The following is a 25206-nucleotide window of genomic DNA, read 5'->3' on the forward strand; positions in this document are numbered from 1 at the left end:
ACCTTAGACCTTGTCTTATCTACACACACACACACACACACACACACACACACACACACACACACACACACACACACACACACACACACACACACACACACTCCGGGGCAAAGGCCTACCTGAATTTAATATCACGGTTCTCCAATCATCCAGTGCCGCAGGACAAACTTCATGAAACACATGACACTTTTATACGATTGGAAGGTAGAAAGAAAACTTTTATTTCTATTTATTTCAAAACATAGTGACTTCTTTTTCCCTCGACTCGGCAGTTCCCAGGTTTGTGAGAGAGTTTGTGCTTTTTAGTGATGAAAAGGTGTGTGCAGGTGTGTTTTCTTTAGCTCTAGATTTACACTTATGAGCACAACTTGACAGCCACGACTGCTCGAGCAATCAACAGCTTTGCTGCTTTATCTAATGGCAGTGGCCAGAATAAAGTGACAATGAGCTTCTTAAAGTTGTATTACTTCAACCAGAAAGGTTGTGTAATAGTCAGCCTTTATATATGTCTCAACAAAATAACCCAAAAAACGAATCTCAATATTTTTCAATATAATTGTAGGTCAATAATATTGGGAACAATACATATGTGAACATTTATGAGCAGCTTGGCAGAGGTCTGCGCTCATCTTGTTGTTTTAGTGTAAAGTGAAAACACACCTGTTGTAGATGAAAAAGAGGTAAAAAAAAAAAAAACTAAATGTATTGCGGACAGATTAGGAAGACTCTGGCATAAAGTTGAAGAGCTTCGTAGCTTTCAACCGGCTCTACTTTCAAGGCCCTGGTGTTCTTTAAAGGTCCAGAGAAATAAGTACGAAACTAAAAAAACATCTCAGCTCCAACAACAGCGCTCTAAATATATCTTAGCAGGGTGGCATCCAGGAGACATTCTGATCAATTGCTTGATGCATTTGTAATTTCTCATTTCAACCAGAGCTTGTGTGAGGAAACAAAAAAACGGATTCATATATTTCACAGCAGGACTTTTCCACCATTAAGACACAGTTTTTTGTCTACAGGTTTGGTCCAGAGGATCTTCTCATGTCGTTTTCGAGATGTTTTCTAGTGCAAGTGAGACATGTTTAGAATTCAAACGTATGCCGGAATTCCGAGATTCAGGATCTTCACGTGAAAGGCTGGGATTTCCTCATTTAGGACCAGGAGGTTTTTGGTTTAGTGCAGATATTTACACGTGTGTGAAGTGATTCTGGGTTTGATCCACCAAGAGCGTTCAAGGAGTGTTCGTGGGTGGGTTCATGCAGGAGGTTTTTGGTTTCTCTAAGAGGTTTTCCCAAGTGAGTGAGATCTTAGTGTGCGTGCAAGACAGTTTTGGGGCGTCCCATGCTTCGGGAAATAGAGGTTTTCACATGTGCAGGAAGGATCTTGGAGAATCTTTGTAAACACTAGGAACAAGACACTTTGGAGGAGTTTAGTCGTCCAGATTTTCTGAACGTCTCAGAAGGTTTTTTGTTCACACATGGTGGAGAACATGGTGTCTCATGTGGAAAGTTGGTCTTGCCCATCTTTGAGGGTTGATTTAAGGGACCTCGAGTGTGGTCAAGATCCTTCAACCTGAACCTGCAGAACTTCAAAAAGTCCAGGACGAGACCGAAGCATCTGGAAAAGGGAGAGAGTGTGTTGGACTGAGCTCAAGGTCAGACGAGAATGATCGGCAGTTTACCTTCAGCGTGCTGAGAATTTCTCCGAACAAGTGTTTGGACTCCTCTGTGTCCGGTTCTTCGAAATAATCCTGGGCTGAGATCTGGACTGTGATGTTCCGGATGTTGCGGCAGGAGCCTGTGAAGGTCACATGATCATGACTTACTCATCATGTTCTAAGTATATATATGTGTGTGTGTGAGTCAGAGGTCCAGTCTCACTCTGGAAGTGTAGGATGGCCTGACCACTGACGGGCGAGTGTGTGAGAACCAGGGTCTCCAGGCTCTTCAGACCAGCACTGCAGAGCTCCGTCGCCGCCTGCAGGCCGAGGTCATTGATGCGGTCCAACGTCAGAACCTGCAGTTGAGTGCAGCTGCGCACTGAACAGAGACCCAGTTGATAAGTGACGCCACATTCCTGCCTTGACAAAGTTCTTTAAACCGACACTCACCCACAGAGACCAGACCTTGAGTTCCACAGCCAGCTCCGCCCACGCTGAGGGAGCGCAGGTGAGGCCAACACCGACCAATCGTCTGCAGACACCGGTTGCCCAAATGAGTTGGCTGAAGGCTGAGGAGAGAGTGAGCATGTTCATTCATTCACGAGGGTGAACGACTATCCCAGCTACACAGGGCTAGTGGCAGGGGAAACCTATCGCAGAACAGAAATAAAAAACATCCTCCACACATAATATACAACATAGGAATCCACTTTCTAGTTTAAAACGACTTCCATCTTTGTATTGAAGAGGACGAAATGTGCAATATATTATTCAGCCACACGGGGGAGTCATTGGAGCCTGATATAGAAGTCTACTGACCAGGGGTGTGCTGGCGCCACATGGAGGTTGCAGATGCTCCTGCAGCTGGCACCAAGAGCCCAAAGGACCTCCTGACCGAGCGGGTCAGTGGAACTCCTGCACACACAACAAAAGATTTGTTTCACTCATTATGGTTTGAACAAAATATAATCCTCGTTTTCTTTTCTTGCGAATATCGAAAATTCCTCTTTGTACTTGTACTTTTACTCTAAGTACTTTGTACTTACTAGTCATGATGGAAATGAATGCAACCACTGACTTTAAGAACCCCTGCGGGTGCCTGGTAACATAGTTCAGGCTAAGTTAGGAGCAAAGAGAATCTTAAATAATGATGCTGAAGGAAAGAAATGTATTAAAGGATAATAAACACAAACTAATCAGATAGATTGAGGCTACAAAAATGAAGTATTTTGTGTGATTGAACTTAACACCCATGAGCTAGACAGCATTATTACACATACAGAAAATATTTGAAATAAAAACACACACACACACACTCCGGGGCAAAGGCCTACCTGAATTTAATATCACGGTTCTCCAATCATCCAGTGCCGCAGGACAAACTTCATGAAACACATGACACTTTTATACGATTGGAAGGTAGAAAGAAAACTTTTATTTCTATTTATTTCAAAACATAGTGACTTCTTTTTCCCTCGACTCGGCAGTTCCCAGGTTTGTGAGAGAGTTTGTGCTTTTTAGTGATGAAAAGGTGTGTGCAGGTGTGTTTTCTTTAGCTCTAGATTTACACTTATGAGCACAACTTGACAGCCACGACTGCTCGAGCAATCAACAGCTTTGCTGCTTTATCTAATGGCAGTGGCCAGAATAAAGTGACAATGAGCTTCTTAAAGTTGTATTACTTCAACCAGAAAGGTTGTGTAATAGTCAGCCTTTATATATGTCTCAACAAAATAACCCAAAAAACGAATCTCAATATTTTTCAATATAATTGTAGGTCAATAATATTGGGAACAATACATATGTGAACATTTATGAGCAGCTTGGCAGAGGTCTGCGCTCATCTTGTTGTTTTAGTGTAAAGTGAAAACACACCTGTTGTAGATGAAAAAGAGGTAAAAAAAAAAAAAACTAAATGTATTGCGGACAGATTAGGAAGACTCTGGCATAAAGTTGAAGAGCTTCGTAGCTTTCAACCGGCTCTACTTTCAAGGCCCTGGTGTTCTTTAAAGGTCCAGAGAAATAAGTACGAAACTAAAAAAACATCTCAGCTCCAACAACAGCGCTCTAAATATATCTTAGCAGGGTGGCATCCAGGAGACATTCTGATCAATTGCTTGATGCATTTGTAATTTCTCATTTCAACCAGAGCTTGTGTGAGGAAACAAAAAAACGGATTCATATATTTCACAGCAGGACTTTTCCACCATTAAGACACAGTTTTTTGTCTACAGGTTTGGTCCAGAGGATCTTCTCATGTCGTTTTCGAGATGTTTTCTAGTGCAAGTGAGACATGTTTAGAATTCAAACGTATGCCGGAATTCCGAGATTCAGGATCTTCACGTGAAAGGCTGGGATTTCCTCATTTAGGACCAGGAGGTTTTTGGTTTAGTGCAGATATTTACACGTGTGTGAAGTGATTCTGGGTTTGATCCACCAAGAGCGTTCAAGGAGTGTTCGTGGGTGGGTTCATGCAGGAGGTTTTTGGTTTCTCTAAGAGGTTTTCCCAAGTGAGTGAGATCTTAGTGTGCGTGCAAGACAGTTTTGGGGCGTCCCATGCTTCGGGAAATAGAGGTTTTCACATGTGCAGGAAGGATCTTGGAGAATCTTTGTAAACACTAGGAACAAGACACTTTGGAGGAGTTTAGTCGTCCAGATTTTCTGAACGTCTCAGAAGGTTTTTTGTTCACACATGGTGGAGAACATGGTGTCTCATGTGGAAAGTTGGTCTTGCCCATCTTTGAGGGTTGATTTAAGGGACCTCGAGTGTGGTCAAGATCCTTCAACCTGAACCTGCAGAACTTCAAAAAGTCCAGGACGAGACCGAAGCATCTGGAAAAGGGAGAGAGTGTGTTGGACTGAGCTCAAGGTCAGACGAGAATGATCGGCAGTTTACCTTCAGCGTGCTGAGAATTTCTCCGAACAAGTGTTTGGACTCCTCTGTGTCCGGTTCTTCGAAATAATCCTGGGCTGAGATCTGGACTGTGATGTTCCGGATGTTGCGGCAGGAGCCTGTGAAGGTCACATGATCATGACTTACTCATCATGTTCTAAGTATATATATGTGTGTGTGTGAGTCAGAGGTCCAGTCTCACTCTGGAAGTGTAGGATGGCCTGACCACTGACGGGCGAGTGTGTGAGAACCAGGGTCTCCAGGCTCTTCAGACCAGCACTGCAGAGCTCCGTCGCCGCCTGCAGGCCGAGGTCATTGATGCGGTCCAACGTCAGAACCTGCAGTTGAGTGCAGCTGCGCACTGAACAGAGACCCAGTTGATAAGTGACGCCACATTCCTGCCTTGACAAAGTTCTTTAAACCGACACTCACCCACAGAGACCAGACCTTGAGTTCCACAGCCAGCTCCGCCCACGCTGAGGGAGCGCAGGTGAGGCCAACACCGACCAATCGTCTGCAGACACCGGTTGCCCAAATGAGTTGGCTGAAGGCTGAGGAGAGAGTGAGCATGTTCATTCATTCACGAGGGTGAACGACTATCCCAGCTACACAGGGCTAGTGGCAGGGGAAACCTATCGCAGAACAGAAATAAAAAACATCCTCCACACATAATATACAACATAGGAATCCACTTTCTAGTTTAAAACGACTTCCATCTTTGTATTGAAGAGGACGAAATGTGCAATATATTATTCAGCCACACGGGGGAGTCATTGGAGCCTGATATAGAAGTCTACTGACCAGGGGTGTGCTGGCGCCACATGGAGGTTGCAGATGCTCCTGCAGCTGGCACCAAGAGCCCAAAGGACCTCCTGACCGAGCGGGTCAGTGGAACTCCTGCACACACAACAAAAGATTTGTTTCACTCATTATGGTTTGAACAAAATATAATCCTCGTTTTCTTTTCTTGCGAATATCGAAAATTCCTCTTTGTACTTGTACTTTTACTCTAAGTACTTTGTACTTACTAGTCATGATGGAAATGAATGCAACCACTGACTTTAAGAACCCCTGCGGGTGCCTGGTAACATAGTTCAGGCTAAGTTAGGAGCAAAGAGAATCTTAAATAATGATGCTGAAGGAAAGAAATGTATTAAAGGATAATAAACACAAACTAATCAGATAGATTGAGGCTACAAAAATGAAGTATTTTGTGTGATTGAACTTAACACCCATGAGCTAGACAGCATTATTACACATACAGAAAATATTTGAAATAAAAAGGATAACTTCAATAATGTTCGTGCGATAACGTGCGTACTCATTTCCCACATCTATTAACCTCATTGGTGATCTAGCTCTTCTCCATCAGTCTCATAATCAGGGCCGGGTCTAGGCAGGGGCAAGAGGGGGCCTGGCCCCCTCAAATAAATGTTGTGCCCCCTCAAACTTACATGTAAGTAAGTAAGTCACAGCACAATGCCCCCTCAGGATTTGTGGCTGCCCCCTCATACATGCCTGTCTAGACCCGGCCCTGCTCATAATGTGAAAGAATAATCAGTGCTGGGATTTCCTTCATATCTGATGTCTTCAATGCATCATTGCTTAATAAACTAAAACTGAAACAGAAGATAAGCTGAGCATTAGAGATGTTTCAAGGCGCTTTCAATGCGAGACTCACCTGTAAACAAGTGTGTTCAGGTTCCGGCAGTAGCAGCTCACCAGCCACATGCACCTGTCAGTCAGGATGTCAGCACACTGAGAGAGCTGCAGGCGGAGCAGGCTTCCTCCCGCTGATCTCAACATGGCCTCCACCCCTGGCTCTAGACTTCCCCTGAAAGAAGGAATAAAAGGAGTGTTTAGGTTGGTTATTTTTTAATGTACCGGCACCTGAGCAGGTTAAAAACAATGAAAATTGACTTGGCAACATTGTTAATTGATTTAAAGGTCTTTATAATAATTATGGGGACACCATAATGATCTTGATATAATGTATAAAAAAAGGCACTAGAATTATATATAATATTATTTTAAGGCCAAATTCAAACTTAAACAAATCAAAAGTTCTTGGCTCTAAACATTTCAACATGATGCAAATATTAAGTTAAATATTGTTGAAAAAATGACTTCGAAATTGATATGTTAATTTAGATTCAGATATATCTTAAGTAGCTGAAGTCCTGGCGTTGCCCAAGGATTAAATGCAAAGGTCATGTAATTAAGTTTTAAATATTTTATTTTCCCTATCACATGCTTGCGTGGAATTAAAAGGGCACTAGCGTCATTTTCTGCCGATCCTTAAAAAAATTACATTTGAGGACTTGCAACTTTTAAAAGGCTGCAATGGTTGATATTTGAGCTACAGAGCTAATTTAGTTTAAAACCTTCCTTGAAATGAGACGAAGAAAACTGGAATATTCACTTATAATGAGGTAATTTTTATCGCAACAGCTCGTTGTGGACAAATAAAGCCAAAAAGTCCAGACATAGATAAGGTCATGGCGGTTTTGAGTCCAAGAATATCTCTGTAGTACCCGTGAGAGCATAACTAAGTTGAATCAAGTACCATCAAGTAATTCATTGACAGTTCTTAATTATTTTAAATGTCTATAATTTCATTAAAAATCTAATTTTGAACAAGAGTAATAAAAACTCAAAAATAAAAACTAGTAGTCCTGTATAATATTACGACTAACATACGTAAGTAAGGGGTTCCCTTATGAATGGTGAACAGGAAAAGTGCAAGTTAATGCTCCAATCCTAAATGTTATTGATAATATTGAACAGAAATATTCACCGTATGTCACTCAGATAGTCCTCCTGAGTCTCCTCTGGTCTTTGACTCCGAGGCTTCAGGTTGTTGAGCTCCATGCACTGAGTTTGTGTGCACCACTGAGACAAGGTGATCAGGAACTAAAAACAAAGGTTTAAATTCTTCTGTCTGACTTAAAGTCACACAAACACGAGTGTTTGTCCCCATAAAAATGTTTTTTTTTAAGACAGACGACCTGAAACCCTTTCCTGGAGTTACCTGAGAAGACACTCTGGCGTCCTCCAGTTGCACACGAGTCCAAACCGTTGGATGTCGGGCGACAAACCTCCAATCGGAGCAAACCTCGGCCACTCGCAGCAGGGAACAGACGTCTAAATATGGAAAGACGCAGAACAGCGCCGCTCTCAGCCGTAGAGTGTCGGCCTCCAGCCGTCCATCACTGCAGCGCAGAGACGGAGAGGAGCAGGCGGCGAAGGGGAGTTCTGCAGGAGGAAGTTGTCAGTGGGGATCAATCGTAAGAAGTTCAACCCTGGAACCAGACATACCTGATCCAGAGGTGTGAGTGCGAGAGAAAATATGTCTTCTGAGTTCAGCTGGGCTCCAGGGTTCTTCATCCTCCTCCTGCTCCTCCTCTTCTTCTTCTTCCTCCTCGTCTTCTTCTGTGCTATGTTGTCGACGGCTGTTTTTACTCCATGTTTGACCCCATCCGCTCTCCCTGACCCTGACATACAAAAACATGTGTTTAGCCATTAATACAGTAATAATATCATGTATGACGTGAATCAGTAAAGTCAGTAAGGTCATTCTACTAATACTTTTAAGTGATAATATTAGTAGTTTTCCCCCCCCATATTGATAAGCACGTTCTATTTAATACCAAAATAATAAACTGCAATATTAACTGCAAGTTTTTGAGTAGCAGTCTAAGCTAGTTGCTTCCATGGTAGACAAATCAATGGTCAGCCTCAGTGCAATGTAGTTGATTGTAAAATAATATCCGGGTTCTTAAAACGTGTGTACAGTAGCAAGAGGAGCCTGAAAAACCTTCAACTTTGAAACACAAAACGATTTGTCCATCTAGTAACCTTCTGTGTTTTCAACAACATTTCAATTGCAAAAGTAAACATCCAATTCAAAAGCGGTGACATTGTTCATATACTTCCTTAAAATACGAACACGGTGACTATGATGTTTCTTCAACAGCATTAAGGGCATCTGTGTATTTAAGACAAAAGCAATCGATTTTTCAAATGTAAAAAACATTTGTACTCCCAATAAAAGATAAAATTCATCATATAAACTTGAAAAACTATACAGATTAACCCAAGTAGTTTTAACACCATTTTTTGTATTATAATTGTATCTTTTTGTACAATTCTATTATCTTTATCAATGCAACACACTAGTAACGGTGATAAACAAAATATTGTTACTCAACTTGCAAACCAAAGTTTTAAGTGTCTGACTCACCAAAATCGGTCTCTTCGTTCCTGGACTCTCCGACTCTCACTGTTGGGCCAGTGTGGGGCCAGTGGATGGTGGTAGGCCGACTCATTGATGTTCCAAAACTCTGAGCCTAGAGACGCTGTCCTCATTCTCCCAGAGTCGCCGCTGAGACGCAGAGAGAGATGAACTGGAGTGATTCGTATTCAGATCCATGATCAAAGTTGATGAGAAGTCTTTAGTCATAAAAAGGGAAACCTGTAGGGATGAGGGCCGTGCAGCTGCTCTCCCAGTCGGTACGACCCAGAAACACTAAAACTCCTCTGAAGGAAGTTGAGAAATGTTGTTAGTCAGGGATTGTCAGCAGCTGAAGAACAGGGTTCTGATCAACAGACAATCTTTACTTTATTGGCTTATTATTACACTCATTTTCACAAAACACAGCGAACGTGTTCAAGTCATGGTTACACAAGTTTTTAATTGTTCTATTGTTATATTACCCGATTGCCGATAACTTCCTGAGCCTTGTCACCCAGAAAATCATCGGTGCTGGCGTCGAGACTTCGTCCTCCGCGGCAAAGATAAGGGGCGTAGATGTTTTGTGTGTGCGCGCTCAGCTTCAGTAGCTGGCCCTCGGCTCTGTCTGCTCGCTCCAATAATGTCTCGATGAAGACCTGCGTATGGACATCAGATAATATGTTATTGAAAAGGGAGTTTGAAATTTTGTCCCTTTTTCCAGAGGAAGAGTCGAGGAATGAACTTGTCACTCTGCTCGATATATAAAGGCTTCAACCATGGCAGAGTAATGTAGGTCAGAGGATAAAGTTGTAAGTGGTCAATAGTGAAAACTAGAAAAGCTTTCAGAGAGTGAAGACATTTGCCGAGCAGCTCATTTTTACCCTTAATGTGATTTTTTTTCTGTGTGTTTACAACACTGCCGATAAAAGCTTTCTGATTCTAATCGAAGGTTGATCTTCTACGAGATGGTGAGTTGCTGGTAACCAGAGAAAACTATACTTGAACCTTTACCAACGGCAAGTTTCGACACCACCAACTCATGGAGGTTCTTTTTTTTAATAATTTGTTTATATACTATGTTTTATAAGTTGTATGTTCATGAGAGTTGGTGCCAAATCTCCTGCATGCACATTCAAGTTCACATTCATCAACAGGCTGCTTCTTCGGTAGAAGCTAAAAAACTGACAAACCTTTCAAAAGATTCCTGGATGTAGATGTTCATCGAGAATAATGCCAAATATTATCTCACTTAAAAGGGAAACTTAGGGAACACAAATCTCTGACAAGCTGGAGATTTCAACTGGTTATATTATGGTCCTACATATATTTAGAAACATTATTTTATCTATATAATAAGATCACTTTTTGAAATTTGGAAAAATCCTTTTAAGCAGGTCACAAACTGTTTTAGCACTTTAAGCCCTTCATTTAGGAACTCAGACTGACCTAAACATTTATGCAATCTAACCCTAACCCTATTTATTATCCTAACCCTAACCCTTTTCTTTATACTAATACTTATATTCCTAATACTAATACAAACCCTAATCATTATCCTTATCCTAATTCTAACCATAATCCTTACCCTAAAACTAACAGTAACACTTAATCCTACACCCTACTAACAGAAACACCCTAATCCTAACAATAATAATTATCCCAATCCTAAAACCCTAATCTTAATCTTAAACCTAAAATAACTAATAATAACCTAACCATTGCACTTAGGTTTCTAGATATTTTTTTTTATAAATCTTCAACAGGTAATACTGGATGTGAAAACCTCACATAATTGATAATCTCTCCTGCTAGTCTGGAGTGTGCCCCAAGAACTTCCCCTCGACAGGACATGCTAGAAACAATCCAGTCTGTTTGTGGCAAAATATGATTATCTTGATTCATATTGAGAAGATTTTTTTCATTCAACCGTTAAACATTATTGGAAATTAAAACAATAAGTGATAGAAAATGAATTAATGTGTGTCTTACTTTAACTATTATACATAGACGCAAGTTAATTTATTTTGATCGTAAAAACTGCTGTTAAACTTTCCCTTTTGTTTCTAGGCATTACTGGAAATATGTCTGCTTATAGTTTTAATTCAGCCTCTCTTATCTGGCGGATATTTTCCATTTTAAATAACAGTTCACTTGCCTTTGATAAATCAGTGCAAAGTAAACGTTTCATGATTAACTTCATCAATCCACAGTATAGGTTAATCTGCTCAAACGGTTGACAAATCAACACAGTGACGACGTGTTTCTTTGTCAGCAGCTAACCTTAACCTAACTAATCATAACTCAAACCTAACCTAACCCCTATCCTAACCTCACCCTTATTAAAAAAACAAAACGTACTTTACAAAAGGACAAATCAGTCACTGTTGGAGTAAGTACTTATGTTCTGCATCACCTGCAGTCTGGATTTGGCCTCGGCCTCTTTCACTGCCGTCTCCCTTAGAAAGCGCTCGATGTCCTCCATCTCCCTGCAAACATGAAGAGAAAGAGTGAAGTACAAATAGCACAAAGAAGAACAGATAAATAGGAACAACATCCGTTTTGGAGAACAGAGCGTCTGACACATCAGGGATGACCTTACAGACAACACTTCCCAGGGGCTGCTGCCATGTCTTATTCATCATCACTGAGAGACAGAGCTTAGCATATTGAGAGGAAGTCTGTGTGTGCGGTGACACAAAAAGATGTGTGCGAGGTCTGCGGTGAAGGACAAGAGCTCAGAGAAGAGAGTTCCTCTGAATGTATCAGTCGGGACGATCACATTGAAAACTTAAATGAGGTTTTTCACTGTATCTCTGGAATTGCAAAAGGCTTGTAGAAAGATAAAACTGACTGTTGGTGTTCAGTCAGCTCCTCGTCCCTCCCTCGCAACTCTGTCTTTAATTTCTCCGTCATCTCCATGGCAACTGACACCTGAAACATAAACAAGATGTGTAAACAAAAGCATTCATTGTTATATAAAGTTGGAGGTTCACTCGCCTGCTTGGACAGGTAAGCCACCTGCTTTTCCACTTCCTGTTTCTCCTTCTTCAGCTGCTCTCCCCTCTGCCTCTCTCGCTCCAGAGACCCCTCCCGTCTCTTCAGCGCCACCATCAGTCGGCTCATGCGGCGGTTCACCTTCTCCTCCACTTCAGCTAGTGTTTTCGAAATCGAGCGGTCCAGCCCCAAACCCAGTCTCTCCTCCATGCCGATGCTAACCGAAAGCTCCAAATCCAGGCCCAGTTGGACCGCCAGCCTTCTCCCTGGAAGTTCCTCCAGAGGGGCGGGCAGGGCGAGCATCATGGAGGGCTTTGTTTGGCCGTCAGCAAGAGAGCGATCGACAGGGCTAAATAAATCACCGAGCAGCCTGATGGAGGCCGACGACGAGGCCAGATCCAGGCAGGCCAGAGGCAGGGAGAGACTGTGGGGGTCCTGAGAAGAGTCTTTTTTTTGGATTGCAGCTGGACCAGGCAACGGGAGGAGGGCACCTGGCCTGGAGCTTCTCACTCGAGCCTGAAGATTAGAGTCATTTTCTTAGATCGTTTATAAAAAGCGAGATGGAAAAGACACGATGCTGTGATTTCAGACGTCAATCCTTAATGGAAAAAAGAAAACATTTTTAACAGTTCAATGTTAAACTCCATCAGTCAAAGCATCACTTCAGTCGTCGCAACTCTTTACAGAGGAGGAAATCTTTATTCTCCTTGAATGACTACGTTTTGGAATACAAATATTATCAAAAGTCTATCAAATGTAATATTCAAGTGTCTTAATATAAGTAGTTTAAATGGGTTGATTCAGCTTTTATATTGACTTTCACATAAACCCATGTCTTATACATATACTATTACAATGTTGTTATCATCGTCATCATCACTTCTTTCATATGAGAGTCATTTAAAAAAAAAAAAAGCATTTCTGTCGTTAGTTGTTGTGGATTACAAGCTCCAGATCATGTCGGAACATGATCTGGAGCTTGTAATCCATGCGTTTGTTTCTTCTCGTCTGGACTATTGTAACAGTTTGTTTTCATGTCTTAACAAGAAGGAGCTGTCTCGTCTGCAGTTGATTCAGAACTCTGCAGCGAGAATTCTGACCTGCTCAAGTAAAAGAACTCACATTTCTCCAATCCTTAAAACTCTTCACTGGCTTCCAGTTTCTTTCAGGATCAACTTTAAAATTCTGGTTCTTACTTTCAGATCTATTCATGGTCAGGCTCCTCCTTACATCACTGATCTGATCCAGCCTTACACCCCAGCTCGGGCTCTGAGGTCTGTGGATCAGAATCTACTTATGGTTCCACGCACACGGCTCAGGACCAGAGGAGAGAAATCTTTTCAGGCTGTTGCTCCTAAGCTTTGGAACAATCTTCCTCTCTCTTTGCGCTTGATGGAGTCTACTGACTCCTTTAAGAAACATCTTAAGACGTTTCTATTTGTTCAGGCTTTTCCTTGAATTTCTCGAACTCCTGTGTTGTTCTCAGTATTATCTTGATCTTTAAAGTATGTACTTTTTTGAGTATTGTTTTGATTGTCTAAGCGCTTTGTGACCCTGGTCTCGAAAAGCGCTATATAAATAAATATTACTTACTTACTTACTTACTTACTTAGTTTGTCAATTTGTACTGCTTGACCACACAGTAGATTTAGACACATACACACACTCCAATCACCTTCAAACAACAAAAAATATGTGATGTTTGGAGGAAAATTAACTGTGAGTGTCTGTTGTAAACTTGATGATGATTTTGATCATTTCATGATGTCTAGCTCTAGTTGCAAAGAGAGGAAATGAAACTTAAAACAAAACAAACATATTATGAGACTGATAGCATTGATGAGGGTTATCTAGTTTATTGTGCACTTTAAATTAGTATTCATTTCAATTCAAACCAACTCTAGATAAACCTGACTGTGAAAACAGAACAGACTTGATCCTCAGACCTTGAGTTAAACGCATGTGTCTTCAAAGGTCATTATAATTACTTTGCTTAAGGCTTTAGCTTCTTCAACTTGTATAATTTAAACCTTAGAATGTGTGTTAATTGGAAGCAGAATTCGAGTTATTTCAGTTAAGGTCCCTCAAGCACATGTGACCTATATTTGTAAACGCATCATACGAAGTACTTGTACAACTGACCTGTGAAAGCATCAACAGAGTCTCATAGGTGTGTTGGCTGACAAGGTGAGCCCGGAGTTCAGGTACTGATGAAAACCTGAACTTGTCGCCACATCGTGGACAGAAGTAGGGCAGCTCCAAGGAGGAGGCGGAGATAGAGGAAGACATGATTCACCGAGGATCTGCAAGGGAGATCTTAAGGTAAATTGCAAAGAGAAACAACGTCAAAAGTAGGTCACGGTAAATGTACGCTACATTATTAATGGAAGTTATCGGGACATTATTCAAGACGATAAAAAGGCAAAAAGGTCAGAGCGAACAAACACATACATATATGTTGAACCCAGTTAAGAGTCCAGGGTGTGACAGTAGTGGGACACGTGTGTTGGAATGAAGCTAATTGCCAAGTGATGCGTGCAGTTGCACACTGGCTGACATCACATTAAAAACACACATGTGTCAGCGGTCATGCATGTGTGCTCTGAGGCATGCATGACCACGAGGACTTAGACATGGTTGAATAAACAAGAAGAAAGAGATGATAAGGAAGTCTTTGATTTTGATGATTTCATCCAGCAGAAAAAACATCTTGTATTTAAATAAAAAAAATACTATTTTCTGCAAATTTAAATCATATTATAGTAACAACAACTACCGCAGAGGTGTTGCATTTTTATCAGATATTTACACAACAATCATTGGATTATATGTTAAAATGAGCTCAATGTTTAAGTGGTGATGAACAAACCGTTATTAATGATATTGTTACCGATATATAAATATATTTATTTGTAATACTCAATGGAAAACCATGTTGTGTAAACAGGGAGGTGAGGTCAAACTAGGTCACCTGTCATTCAACCACCGTGTTCACGTGTATCTTCCTCGCACGAGCTCATCATTACTACACACAAAAAATACAATTCAAAATAATCCACAACACGTGTGGTTCACACGCACATGCTGCTTGCACTCGTGTCCGCTAACCCGGTGCTTGCTATGACCGACTATTACACAGTTATTACCTTGAGATTCCCGCGTAAAGTCTCACCTGCGAATTTCCTGATGCGTCACTTGTCAACATCCAGCGAGGACGCGTCGTCATGGCAGTCAGTGATGCCCGTCATTCTGACTCCTTCACGCGGTCGCTATCGAAAGCAACCGTGTGCGTGTGTCTCTCTGTGTGTGGGGGTGTGTGTGTCTGTCTGTGTGTGTGTGTGTGTGCTTCTTACTCTCCCCAGTTTATTAGCGTGCAGGCGCCGCGTGCCTCCGTGGTGGGTGACGTAGAACTCATGTGACGTCCACATATGGACACCATACAACAATGTTTTTTTTCTTTCTTTCTATATTTATTTTTCTATTTGGTTCCGGTAAGTGTTTTGGTTGAGGGATTCTGTTAATTATGCTTTTTTAATTTTCTTAAAAATACACTGCTTTTTATGCGAGAAATGTCCGTTTGTGTCACGCATAGATTTTTTTTTTTTAATAAAAATGATATCTTAAAATGTATATATACTCACACACACACACACATACACACATGTATATATGTGTGTGTGTGTGTGTGCGTGTGTGTGTCTGTTTGTTTTTTCACGTTCAAGGTGTTAGCTTGTGTGTGGTGTTACGAACATATATATAGAGATATCTCTCTCTCTCTCTCTCTCTCTTTATATATATATATATATATATATATATATATATATATATATATATATATATATATACATACATACATACATATATCTATATCTATTTATTTATTTATATATATATATATATATATATATATATATATATATATATATATATATATACTGTATATATATATATATATATATGTAAGTATGTATGTATGTATGTATATATATATATGTGTGTGTGTGTGTGTGTGTATGTGTTTGTTACATACATACATACATATATCTATATCTATTTATTTATTTATATATATATATATATATATATATATATATATATATATATATATATATATATATATATATATATATACTGTATATATATATATATATGTAAGTATGTATGTATGTATGTATGTATATATATATATATGTGTGTGTGTGTGTGTGTGTGTGTGTATGTGTTTGTTTGTTTTTTTTACGTTCAAGGTGTTAGCTTGTGTGTGGTACTACCTATATGACTGAAGCAAAAATAAATTAGAAATAAAAACGTTCTTGGTTACCTGTTCACGTCCTGTCCCTGTTTCTCATCCTCAACAGGATCGGCTGATGAATAATAATAAGCAATAAACGATTTAATTGATTTGAATACTCTCATATATTGAAAATGAATTCCATTTTCTTTCAAACAAAATTGATGCTTTTTTTTTATTACTTTCTTGATGACCTCGAGAATAAAGCAAACAAAGGTCTTACTTATATAATCATGCATGTTTGTCTGTCGACAGATCTAAGCTCTCTGACCGACAAGCTTTTGCTGAGCTTACGCTTCAACATGAGATTTCAAGAGTAGTATGATTCAATAAAAATGGATGGATTGGATCATGACATGAGTATCAAATGACAGCTGCAGACGGGCTTCAAATAGTCCAGACAAGGGTCAGTGGTTGTTTTTTTTCAAGCACTGCATAAACATATGATTTGCATGTGACTCAAACGTTCTGATGTTGTTTTTGTGCCCCCAGATCAACCTCTCGCTCACACACGACGAGTAGCGAAAATGACAGGAATGATGGGGCCATTAGTTGCCTAGCAACTGCAGCCATAATGACTAGAGAGGAGACGAGGAAAAATAATGGTGATGTTAAGGAATGTGGCTGAAGAAAACAGCGATGAAGACAAACGTCAGATGATTCTGATTGATTATAATGATTGTTTGGATTCTTGTGAGGATTTGTTTTTGTCGACGGATCCATGTTTTGACCTTTAACTGTTTTTACGGTTCATCGATTGAAATGGTAAAAGTTCAGAGGTCCCTCATGGCCATTATCTGAGGACATGCAATGACTTTTCTAAGATGTGATCTGAGTTAATAAGACGAGAGGACAATCACGTTCAGTTTGTTGTTTTATTGGCAGCAGCAGCCTCATGCAGACCAAGAGAACAGTAGACGTCCAGCGCTCCAACAACATCAGCGCCACCATGATTGAACCAGCACTGACGTCAGGACAAACTCACAAGCTCAACAAACTTTTCATAGAAAAGTGAAATCTGGCTCAAAACCCCACAGTCGGTGAAAACAGGCTGTGCGACGAGGTAGACAAACGATGCAGAAAAATAGAGATTTATTACAAACATAGAACTTCTCGTGATGTCAAATATAGAGCAATTTGTACATAAAAATATTTCCATCGACAAGAAAAGTAGCACAACATTCACGGTTTTGTCACATTCTCATGCAGGGAACTATTAATTTTTACAAAAACAATCTTTTGCTTGGATGAGGAAGAATGTCCCGTCAGAGTTCATGATCTTTCTGGACGCATGCAGTGTCACGACAGCGAAGTCAATAAACAGCGACTGAAAGCACCGTGAAGATCATCTGGGATCTGGTCCCCCTGACGCTCCATCATCATCCACCTGCAGCCATGGACCCCCAGGTGCGCCATGATGGGGGAGACAAGTGTCGTCTCCCCCCCGGCGTGACGTCAAACGCCTCCGCGAGACTCTCGCAGGTTTGAACTCGTGAAGCCTCGACGCCTCCTCAGACACCAGGCGCGTTCACGGCCAGGGAGTAGGCGGCCATCATCTGCGCGCGGAGCTGCTGCTTGACGTGCACGCGCCCGTGCCTTTTCCTCTCGTCGCTGCGCGCGAACCTCTTCCCGCACACGTCGCACGAGAAAGGCTTCTCCCCGGTGTGCGTGCGCGTGTGCGTGGTCAGGTGGTCGCTGCGGCTGAAGCTGCGCGCGCAGATGCTGCACTGGAACGGCTTCTGTCCGGTGTGGATGCGCACGTGCCTGTTGAGCTCGTCCGAGCGCGAGAAGCGACGCTCGCAGCCGTGCACGTGGCAGGGGAACGCCTTCGCTTTCGCGGGAGCTCGGCGGCCCCCGCCGCGCGTCGGTTTCGGGGCCCCGGGCGCCTGCGCGGCCCCGAGGTTCATGATGGGAAACGCCCCCTGCAGGAGGGAGGAGAGAAGATGCGCGTCCAGGGTGGAGGGGAGGGCGGGGGAGGAGGGGAAGTGGAGGTCGATCCCGCTCTGAACGGGTTCCGTCTTGACGACCGGCCTGCTGATGACGTAGCTGCCGGAGTCCCCCCCCGCAACAGGTGCCACGCACTTCAGCCACTCGTCCAGACCCAGCGGCTTCTGCTTGACCCCCCTCAGCTCTGAGCCCTGACCCGCCTCAGCGATGAGCAAAGAGTCGATAAAGTCATTCACGTCCACCTGTTGCTCCAGGGCTGGCAGCGGGAGTAAGGGGTCGCTGCTCCCGGGCTGGAGCGCCTCGTGCCTCGACTGTCCGCCGCAGCCGCTGCTGAACCCCAAGAACTCGCTCTTGACCACCACCGGCGGCGAGGAGGGGGTGACGCTGGCGTCGGTGGGCGTCAGGGCGGCGGAGGCGGCGGGCGCGGACGCGTCGCTCTGCTGCTCCATCTCGGTGCAGATCCCGACGATCTCCGTGATCATGTTGAGGATGGCGTCCGCGGTGCTGCTCAGACCTGTTGCCGCCGCCGCCGCGGGCGCCGACTCCGTCTCGGTGAAGAAGCTGCCGGTGTAGCTGAGGGAGGGCGAGAGCGCGTCCGACGAGCAGTCGCTGAAGTCGGAGAAGAAATCTGAGTCAGAGGCGTCAGTTCCCGGAGAGAAGGCTGTGGAGAGAAGGAGGGAGGGGAGGGGGTGTTATTGCGTAATCGCTCCACTGTGGGCAGCAATCCTCAGCAACACAACATGCTTCTTAAAGTGGTTCAAGAAAAAATGTTCTGCATTAAAAAAGTATGAGGCTGAGGCTCACCTTGACAGAAAGGTGATCCGACGTCAGTCTCGGCTCCGTCGCTGGGACTCGAACCCACACTGTCCACCCAGGCGCTGCAAGCGTCTTCGAACTCCGACATGAAGCTGTCGTCGCGCTCCAGAAGCATGTCAGTGACTGTATGACAAAAAAAACAACAAGACGTGTCGGGGATTCCCTTCCTGGTGTTTTTAAGATCCTGATAATATTCCCAGGCTCCGATAATCCGCTCACTGATGCTGAAGATGCTGCGCTCCCTCCGCGCTCTCATCCTTTTATACGCTGCGTCTCCTTGGTTACTTTCTGCTCTGCCTCATTGGTCCAGGCAGGAGAGAGGGATTCCCCCCGCCGAACGCATCGTAGCTGCCCAAACAAGGGCAGCTTCCGGCGCTGACGCCGGGTATCCCCATACCATAAAAGGACAGGCGGCAGATCTACGTCGACCGGAGAAAGGGGTTTCCTTACTGCGGCATCAGGCCCGGATTATACAACCCGCAGGATCCGTGCGACTACAAAACTGTTGTTTACCTGCGCGTTCGCGGGGATTTGACCCACAATGCATTTTCTCGTATTATGGGTCATTTATTGGCCGAGTCTTTAAGCACCATTATAACGTAAACTCTTGTATAAAGACCCCTCATTTTAAATGTATTTACTTTTATTCACTGAAAATGCTTAATAACTGCAGATGACATGTAGTTTAAATGTAACACCACTCTTGTTTCTCAGAAAGACGACCATTCTTTGGGGTGTGAACGTTGACGCCATCTTGTTTACAAAAGCAACACAGCTGAGAATAAAGCTGACTGTGGATAAATGTGACCCCCAGGGAGGTGGGAAATATATATATATATTTTTTCAACAAGTGACAGAGGAGACACAAGTCCCTCTGCTGTGTCTGCGGCGAATCAGCAGCTTCAGCACCACGGAGAGCTCCGCAGTGCTGCAGAGAGAGGGAGAGAGAGAGAGAGAGAGAGAGAGAGAGACGCATCCAGACTTCCTAATGTTTTTTTTCTTCATCTTTAATACATTTACATTGTAATCTGCGCAACAAATGCGGTGTTGATACATCACGTTGACAAGTCTTTCCTGCAGTTTTTTACCGGGGGAAATAAACTAGTGGAACATTTCTAACATTTTAATTGGGTCGAGGAATGTGTGCGAGAGAAAGAACCAGAAAGAGTTTGTAAGTCGTTGAGAGAGTGAGGGGGAGTGTGTGTGTGTGTGTGTTTGTGTGTCTCTCTGTGTGTGTGTGTGTGCGTGTGTGTCTAAATTGTTGTCACCATGGAGACTGGAGAGATTCAGGGCAGCTGTTATATAAATAACGAATCTGCTTAGCTCCATTTACTTCCATAACACCTCCCTGGCCTGTCAACCATGTCGAGATAGCGCCACCAACTGGTTATAGGGAGAAGTAGTCACCCCTTTTGAGCGTCGACATCATGACACTGGGGTCTTCTAGATACACATTGCAATAATGTTTTGACTTTAAGGTATACATGATACACACATTCCGCTCCTCAAATCAATGATCAAGTTCCATATCTAGTCACCTGTCTACCTTTCTAACTAGTTACCTACTCGTCTAGTCACCTACAGTCGTTCTGTAGTGTGTGCATTCAAAACAATATTGTACCAGTGTTTATTATCTTGTGCGAATGTATTGTTGATATATTTATCATTATTTTACTTATTATTGGGTTAATCTTACGCCATTATTCATGTTTCATTGAATGAATAAAATAAACATAATTCTTAACACCAGCAAGGAAAGCTAGTTATGTCACAATGAAGTGAAGGTCACCGTGCTGCGTCTCCTCCAAGGCTGCAACAGTTATGCAGCTGATAACAGCAAGGCTGCCGACCAAGATAAACACGCTCCTGATGGAAAGAATAACAGAGAGCCCATGGCCTCTGACCTCAGGAAGGTCTCACCAGATTAAAAGCACAGCTCCTCGTCATTTTCTCTCTCTTCTCACAACCATGTTCATGTGGTTCTCTTCAGAGGTCCTTCTCCTCCTCCTCGCTCTGGTCCTCGTCCTAGTCCTGGTTACTTTACCACCCGGGACAAGTTCTGGTTCCATCCCCTGTTTGCCCCGACTACCGCTTCTGGGCAGTCTTCCTTGGTTGGGGGGCGCACTCCCACCACATCTGCTTTTCTCACAGCTGGCTCGTAGGTGAGAAAAAACATTGTAATCTTTTTTTTTTCCCCCAACGTTAAAATAATAGTTTCATTTTATCTATTGATCTAGTCGATAAAATGAACAAAAAGAAGAAAAGTTGTCTGAGTTAATAAATATGAGGATCAATCTACCAAACAGTGATGTTTCTACTTTGTTCTTATTACTGCAACACTGTTATACGCAAATTATTATTAATATTATACGTAAGATTAATATTACAGTTGAAAATACAAGTTTGACTATTTTGTGATACAGGAAAGTTAAGTTAAACTTAAAGTTATAGTTCACCCGGAAATTCATATAACAATAATTTTCTACTCACCCTCGTGTGGATTAAAAATTGAGATTATTTTCAGAGTAATCGGTTTCTTTTTAGAGTCTATCTTCTTCAATACGGCTCACTGTAACGTCCCTCTTGAGCCCCAACATGACAAATCGCTATGAAAAAAATGAAAACACAGACCAGGGTTTTTTTTAATTTATTTTTCAACAGAGACAATTGAGCCCCTTTTGTTATATGGACAGGCACTGCTTCCTGTAACTTTAAAAAGACATTGATAACTTGAAAAATCTACCAACCATTAGTCGACGACTCAACATGAGGGTGAGTATAAAATGTGTAAACTATCTCTTCAACAGACCACAGAACGAAAGAAGAGAATATAAACACAACAAATTGTGTGAAAATGTGCCTTCTTGAGATTTAGCTTCTACAAAGGTTTAGGTATTTTTATCTTCTGCCTGTGATGTCACTTCTTTACATTATTTAGATAATGTTTTATCTTTGTGAGTGATTTCATTTATGTTGATTACTAAACCTGCCAAACATAGAGGAAAAATATTGAATATTTCTGTCTGTGTTGTCAGATATGGATCCCTGTTCGCTCTTTACCTTGGACCTCATCGCACCGTCGTTGTTACCGACCATCGACATGCTCGAGAGGTTTTACTACAGAAAGGAAAGGACTTTGCCGGGCGACCGAGCATGGTAACCCTGTTATATGCTGTCGATGCTTAGTAGGAAATCAGGAATTGAAAACATTCACTAGAGTTTAGCCTCACAGTGAGACTGTTTAAAATGATCCTGGTTAACTTGTGTGTGTAGTTTGTATCGTCTCTCAGTTAAATTAATATTTAAAATTGTTCTGTATATGTGAAAGTGTGATGGCTTGACCTGTAGGTAACCACCGACCTGTTAACCCGGTGCGGGAAAGACATCGCATTTTCTGATTACTCTCCACTATGGAAGCTGCATCGTCGCCTAGTGCACAACTCCTTCACTCTGTTCGGAGAAGGAACCAGTCGCCTGCAGGAGATCGGTAACTCACAAAATTGGAGCTCATTGTCGAGCTCGTCTGAATCTGCTGTTTGAAATTTTAGTTCTCGCAGAAGTCGACAGTCTGTGTGCGGAGCTTCTGGCCCACAGAGGGCGCAGCTTTGACCCGAGTCCAGCCATCACCAGAGCCGTCACCAACGTTGTGTGCACTCTGGTTTTTAACACCACCTACGGGCCTGGAGATGCAGAGCTGCAGGAGGTCATTGAGTACAACAATGGCATCGTGGAGACGATAGCCAAAGGAGGCCTGGTGGACGTTTTTCCCTGGATGAAGGTTGGATTCGCTTGAGATGCTTCGTAATCGGAGAGCTTGTGTATGACTGTCCTGTTTCTTCAGGTGTTTCCTAACAAGTGCCTGAAAAAGCTGAAGGAATGCATCGTTGTTAGAGACCGACTGCTTGTGAGAAAGCTGAAGGAACACAAGGTGACAGATGCCTGCCGCCAGGGGGCGTAGTTATATATTTGTACTCTATATAATTCCTTGACCTGGAAGGAGTCGAACTTGGGAATATTGTTTCCTAATTTCATAAACTTTAGACCAAGGTTCCTCAACCTTTTTTTAAGGTTTAAGTTTGGCATTATATTTACAGACTTACCTTCGGTTGATAAAAGTACAAAATAAATAGCATCACCGTTTAATGAATGTTTAGAGCAGACAAAACAACTCAACAAAACACTGAAACATCAACAGCTGTTTTTCAACAAGACGGTCTCATTAAAACTAATGTCACAACCCAACTCTATTCACTTACTCAGATGTTTCAAAGCCCAGCAGAGTGGGTGTGGTTATGATAAACAAGATTTAATCTCCTGAAAGAGTGAGTGTTTTCAGTGGGCGTGGCTTAAGCACGGTCCAAGGTCAAAGATCAATTTTAGAGACACTGAAATCAACACATTAGTGCCCTTTACGACATTGTGTTTTACTGATTTATACTAGACTACAGGCTTGTTTTTTGTGTTACCTTGACTGAGCAGGCTTATGTTGCTTTGGAGAAAATGTGGTCTATTTGGAAAAGTATTAATCAATACAAAATAAATGATCTAAATATTTTCTTTCCTGTTTGTGCGACCTGGTAAAAAGCGCCTCTCAGACTGGTACCAGTCCTCGGTCCCCGCTTCTCTAAACCACCAGTTAGTTAAGTCGCTCAAGTTTTTTCAGAGCCCTAACCGTCCATCTATAAACTCTTGAACATGAATGCTTTATCAGACAATCAACATCTCATGTCCAGGCTTCGATGAGTGATGGCGAGCCCCGTGATCTCCTGGATGCTCTGATTAAGGGTCAAGTGAGTGACAGACAGGGTCAAAAGACCCCAGATGAGGAGGTCATAACAGACGACCACGTGTTGATGACGGCGGCTGAAGCATTCGGAGCCGGCGTGGAGACCACCTCCACCACACTGCTGTGGATCCTGGCTTACCTGCTGCACCATCCCGAGGTCTCGCCTCTCGCCTGCCACTGGAGTTAGTTACACAGTCATGAGCTCACTTGTTGCTGCAGGTCCAGGAGCGTGTGCAGAAGGAGCTGGACGAGAAGGTGGGGAGTGAGCGACAAGTGTGCATGTCAGACCGTGGCAGGTTGTCGTACCTTGACTGCGTCTTGAACGAGGGCATGAGGATCCGACCCGTCAGCCCGGTGTTGATCCCTCACACTGCTATGACTGACAGCAGGCGAGTGACATCCGTGTCAAACACTAAGCTACTTGAGTAACAAGTGCTCGGCCTAACATCTTGTTACAAAGACAAGTAAAAATAAATATTGTTCCCAACAGTATTGGCGGCCACAGCGTTCCTCGTGGGACTCGTGTTTTGGTCAACTTGTGGTCAATCCATAATGATCCACAACAATGGGATAAACCAGACTTGTTCAAACCAGGTAACTCACTTATTTAAACAAATATAAACACTAAATAAATAAATAAACGTTTTCATTTTTCTAGAACGTTTCTTGGATAAGCAAGGGCAGCGAGTCACGCCAGCCTGCTTTCTGCCATTCGGGGCAGGCCCTCGGGTTTGTGTTGGGGAATCCCTTGCCAGAGTGGAGCTTTTCTTGTTCCTCTCTTCCCTTCTCCAGAGGATGAGCTTCAAACTACCAGAAGGGGGCGCCCTACCCAACCTGCAGGGGAGATTGGGGGTGGTGCTCCAGCCTTTACCCTATGAAGTGGTTGTCACTCCAAGAGCAGGGTGGGAATGAGAGGTCAAATATTTGGAAGGAACATCAGCAATGGAAAGGATTGGCTCGCAATCCCCTTAATTCAAAGCTTGCCTAAAGGCCATTGGTGGCCCTTTGGGAGATTAAAAAAAACATAATTCTTAACATCATGATGAGTCAATAAATCCAACAGCGTTGTATGTATACAATCATTTTGTAGTTTTGTTTGTTAAAAAAATAATTATTTTATGTTAAGTCTAACAACTGAAGAAATGAGCAATAACTATTTCTTGGGACAGGTGTAACAAGAAGAAGTAGCCTTAAATAAAGTAAAACAAATTGAACATTAATTTATATATATTTAAAACATGAAAAAAACTGTATGATTATGAGACTAGAAATCAGAAATATTCCCTTAATCGTAAAAAAAACATAATTAAAAATGATTCATATTATTCATCAACAGTCTCTAAATGACTGTAATGACTGTAGAGTTTCTGTTTTAGGTATTTTTTGTGAGTATTAATTGCCTCTCAAAAGTATTTAAAGGAAAATAAAACAATATGTGGAGAAATAAAAAGCTAATATATCAGATTTTTTAGCCCTTGTTATCTGAGGTGACCCAAAGGCCTGAAAACAGTTAAATAAAATACAATTAAAAAAACATATTAAGCTTGATTTTATTATTGACTTTTCGCTCCGATAACTTTGCTTC

At 42.3% G+C, this 25206-nt stretch overlaps 4 protein-coding genes across 6 annotated transcripts; 1 reads left to right on the forward strand and 3 right to left on the reverse strand.

Moving 5' to 3' along the window:
* Positions 1-197: 197 nt before the first annotated feature.
* Positions 198-2713, reverse strand: LOC148082076 (F-box only protein 41-like). The gene is made up of 6 exons (XM_087790182.1): positions 2707-2713; positions 2480-2603; positions 2111-2229; positions 1881-2039; positions 1682-1797; positions 198-1617 (listed from the first exon to the last, which is right to left on the reverse strand). The coding sequence occupies exons 1-6, from the start codon at positions 2711-2713 to the stop codon at positions 1558-1560; spliced, it is 585 nt and encodes a 194-aa protein (XP_087646308.1). The 3' UTR covers positions 198-1557.
* A 359-nt stretch (positions 2714-3072) lies between these two features.
* Positions 3073-15043, reverse strand: LOC148082077 (F-box only protein 41-like). 3 transcript variants are annotated; one of them, XM_087789178.1, is made up of 17 exons: positions 14954-15043; positions 13924-14084; positions 11785-12297; positions 11639-11718; positions 11201-11273; positions 9270-9443; positions 9028-9092; positions 8797-8937; positions 7872-8047; positions 7585-7808; positions 7351-7466; positions 6235-6387; positions 5355-5450; positions 4986-5104; positions 4756-4914; positions 4557-4672; positions 3073-4492 (listed from the first exon to the last, which is right to left on the reverse strand). In XM_087789178.1, exons 2-17 carry the CDS (start codon positions 14068-14070, stop codon positions 4433-4435), a joined length of 2412 nt encoding a protein of 803 aa, XP_087645304.1. In that variant the 5' UTR covers positions 14071-14084; positions 14954-15043; the 3' UTR covers positions 3073-4432. The 3 variants fall into 3 exon arrangements, with proteins under 3 accessions (XP_087645304.1, XP_087645303.1, XP_087645305.1); XM_087789177.1 differs by having other exon boundaries at positions 13924-14097; positions 14954-15035; XM_087789179.1 differs by lacking the exons at positions 3073-4492; positions 4557-4672 and having other exon boundaries at positions 4799-4914; positions 4990-5104; positions 13924-14097; positions 14954-15035.
* A 1892-nt stretch (positions 15044-16935) lies between these two features.
* LOC148082078 (uncharacterized) lies at positions 16936-19264 on the reverse strand. The gene is made up of 2 exons (XM_087789180.1): positions 18824-19264; positions 16936-18680 (listed from the first exon to the last, which is right to left on the reverse strand). Exons 1-2 carry the CDS (start codon positions 19089-19091, stop codon positions 17584-17586), a joined length of 1365 nt encoding a protein of 454 aa, XP_087645306.1. The 5' UTR covers positions 19092-19264; the 3' UTR covers positions 16936-17583.
* Positions 19265-20774: 1510 nt separating this feature from the next.
* On the forward strand, positions 20775-25159 carry cyp17a2 (cytochrome P450, family 17, subfamily A, polypeptide 2). The gene is made up of 9 exons (XM_087789185.1): positions 20775-20997; positions 21871-21991; positions 22184-22322; positions 22384-22613; positions 22677-22763; positions 23569-23778; positions 23841-24010; positions 24112-24215; positions 24280-25159. The coding sequence occupies exons 1-9, from the start codon at positions 20804-20806 to the stop codon at positions 24531-24533; spliced, it is 1509 nt and encodes a 502-aa protein (XP_087645311.1). The 5' UTR covers positions 20775-20803; the 3' UTR covers positions 24534-25159.
* The last annotated feature ends 47 nt before the right edge of the window (positions 25160-25206 follow it).

The sequence above is a fragment of the Callionymus lyra genome, chromosome 4, assembly GCF_982586985.1.
Source record: "Callionymus lyra chromosome 4, fCalLyr1.hap1.1, whole genome shotgun sequence".
NCBI lineage: Eukaryota > Metazoa > Chordata > Actinopteri > Syngnathiformes > Callionymidae > Callionymus > Callionymus lyra.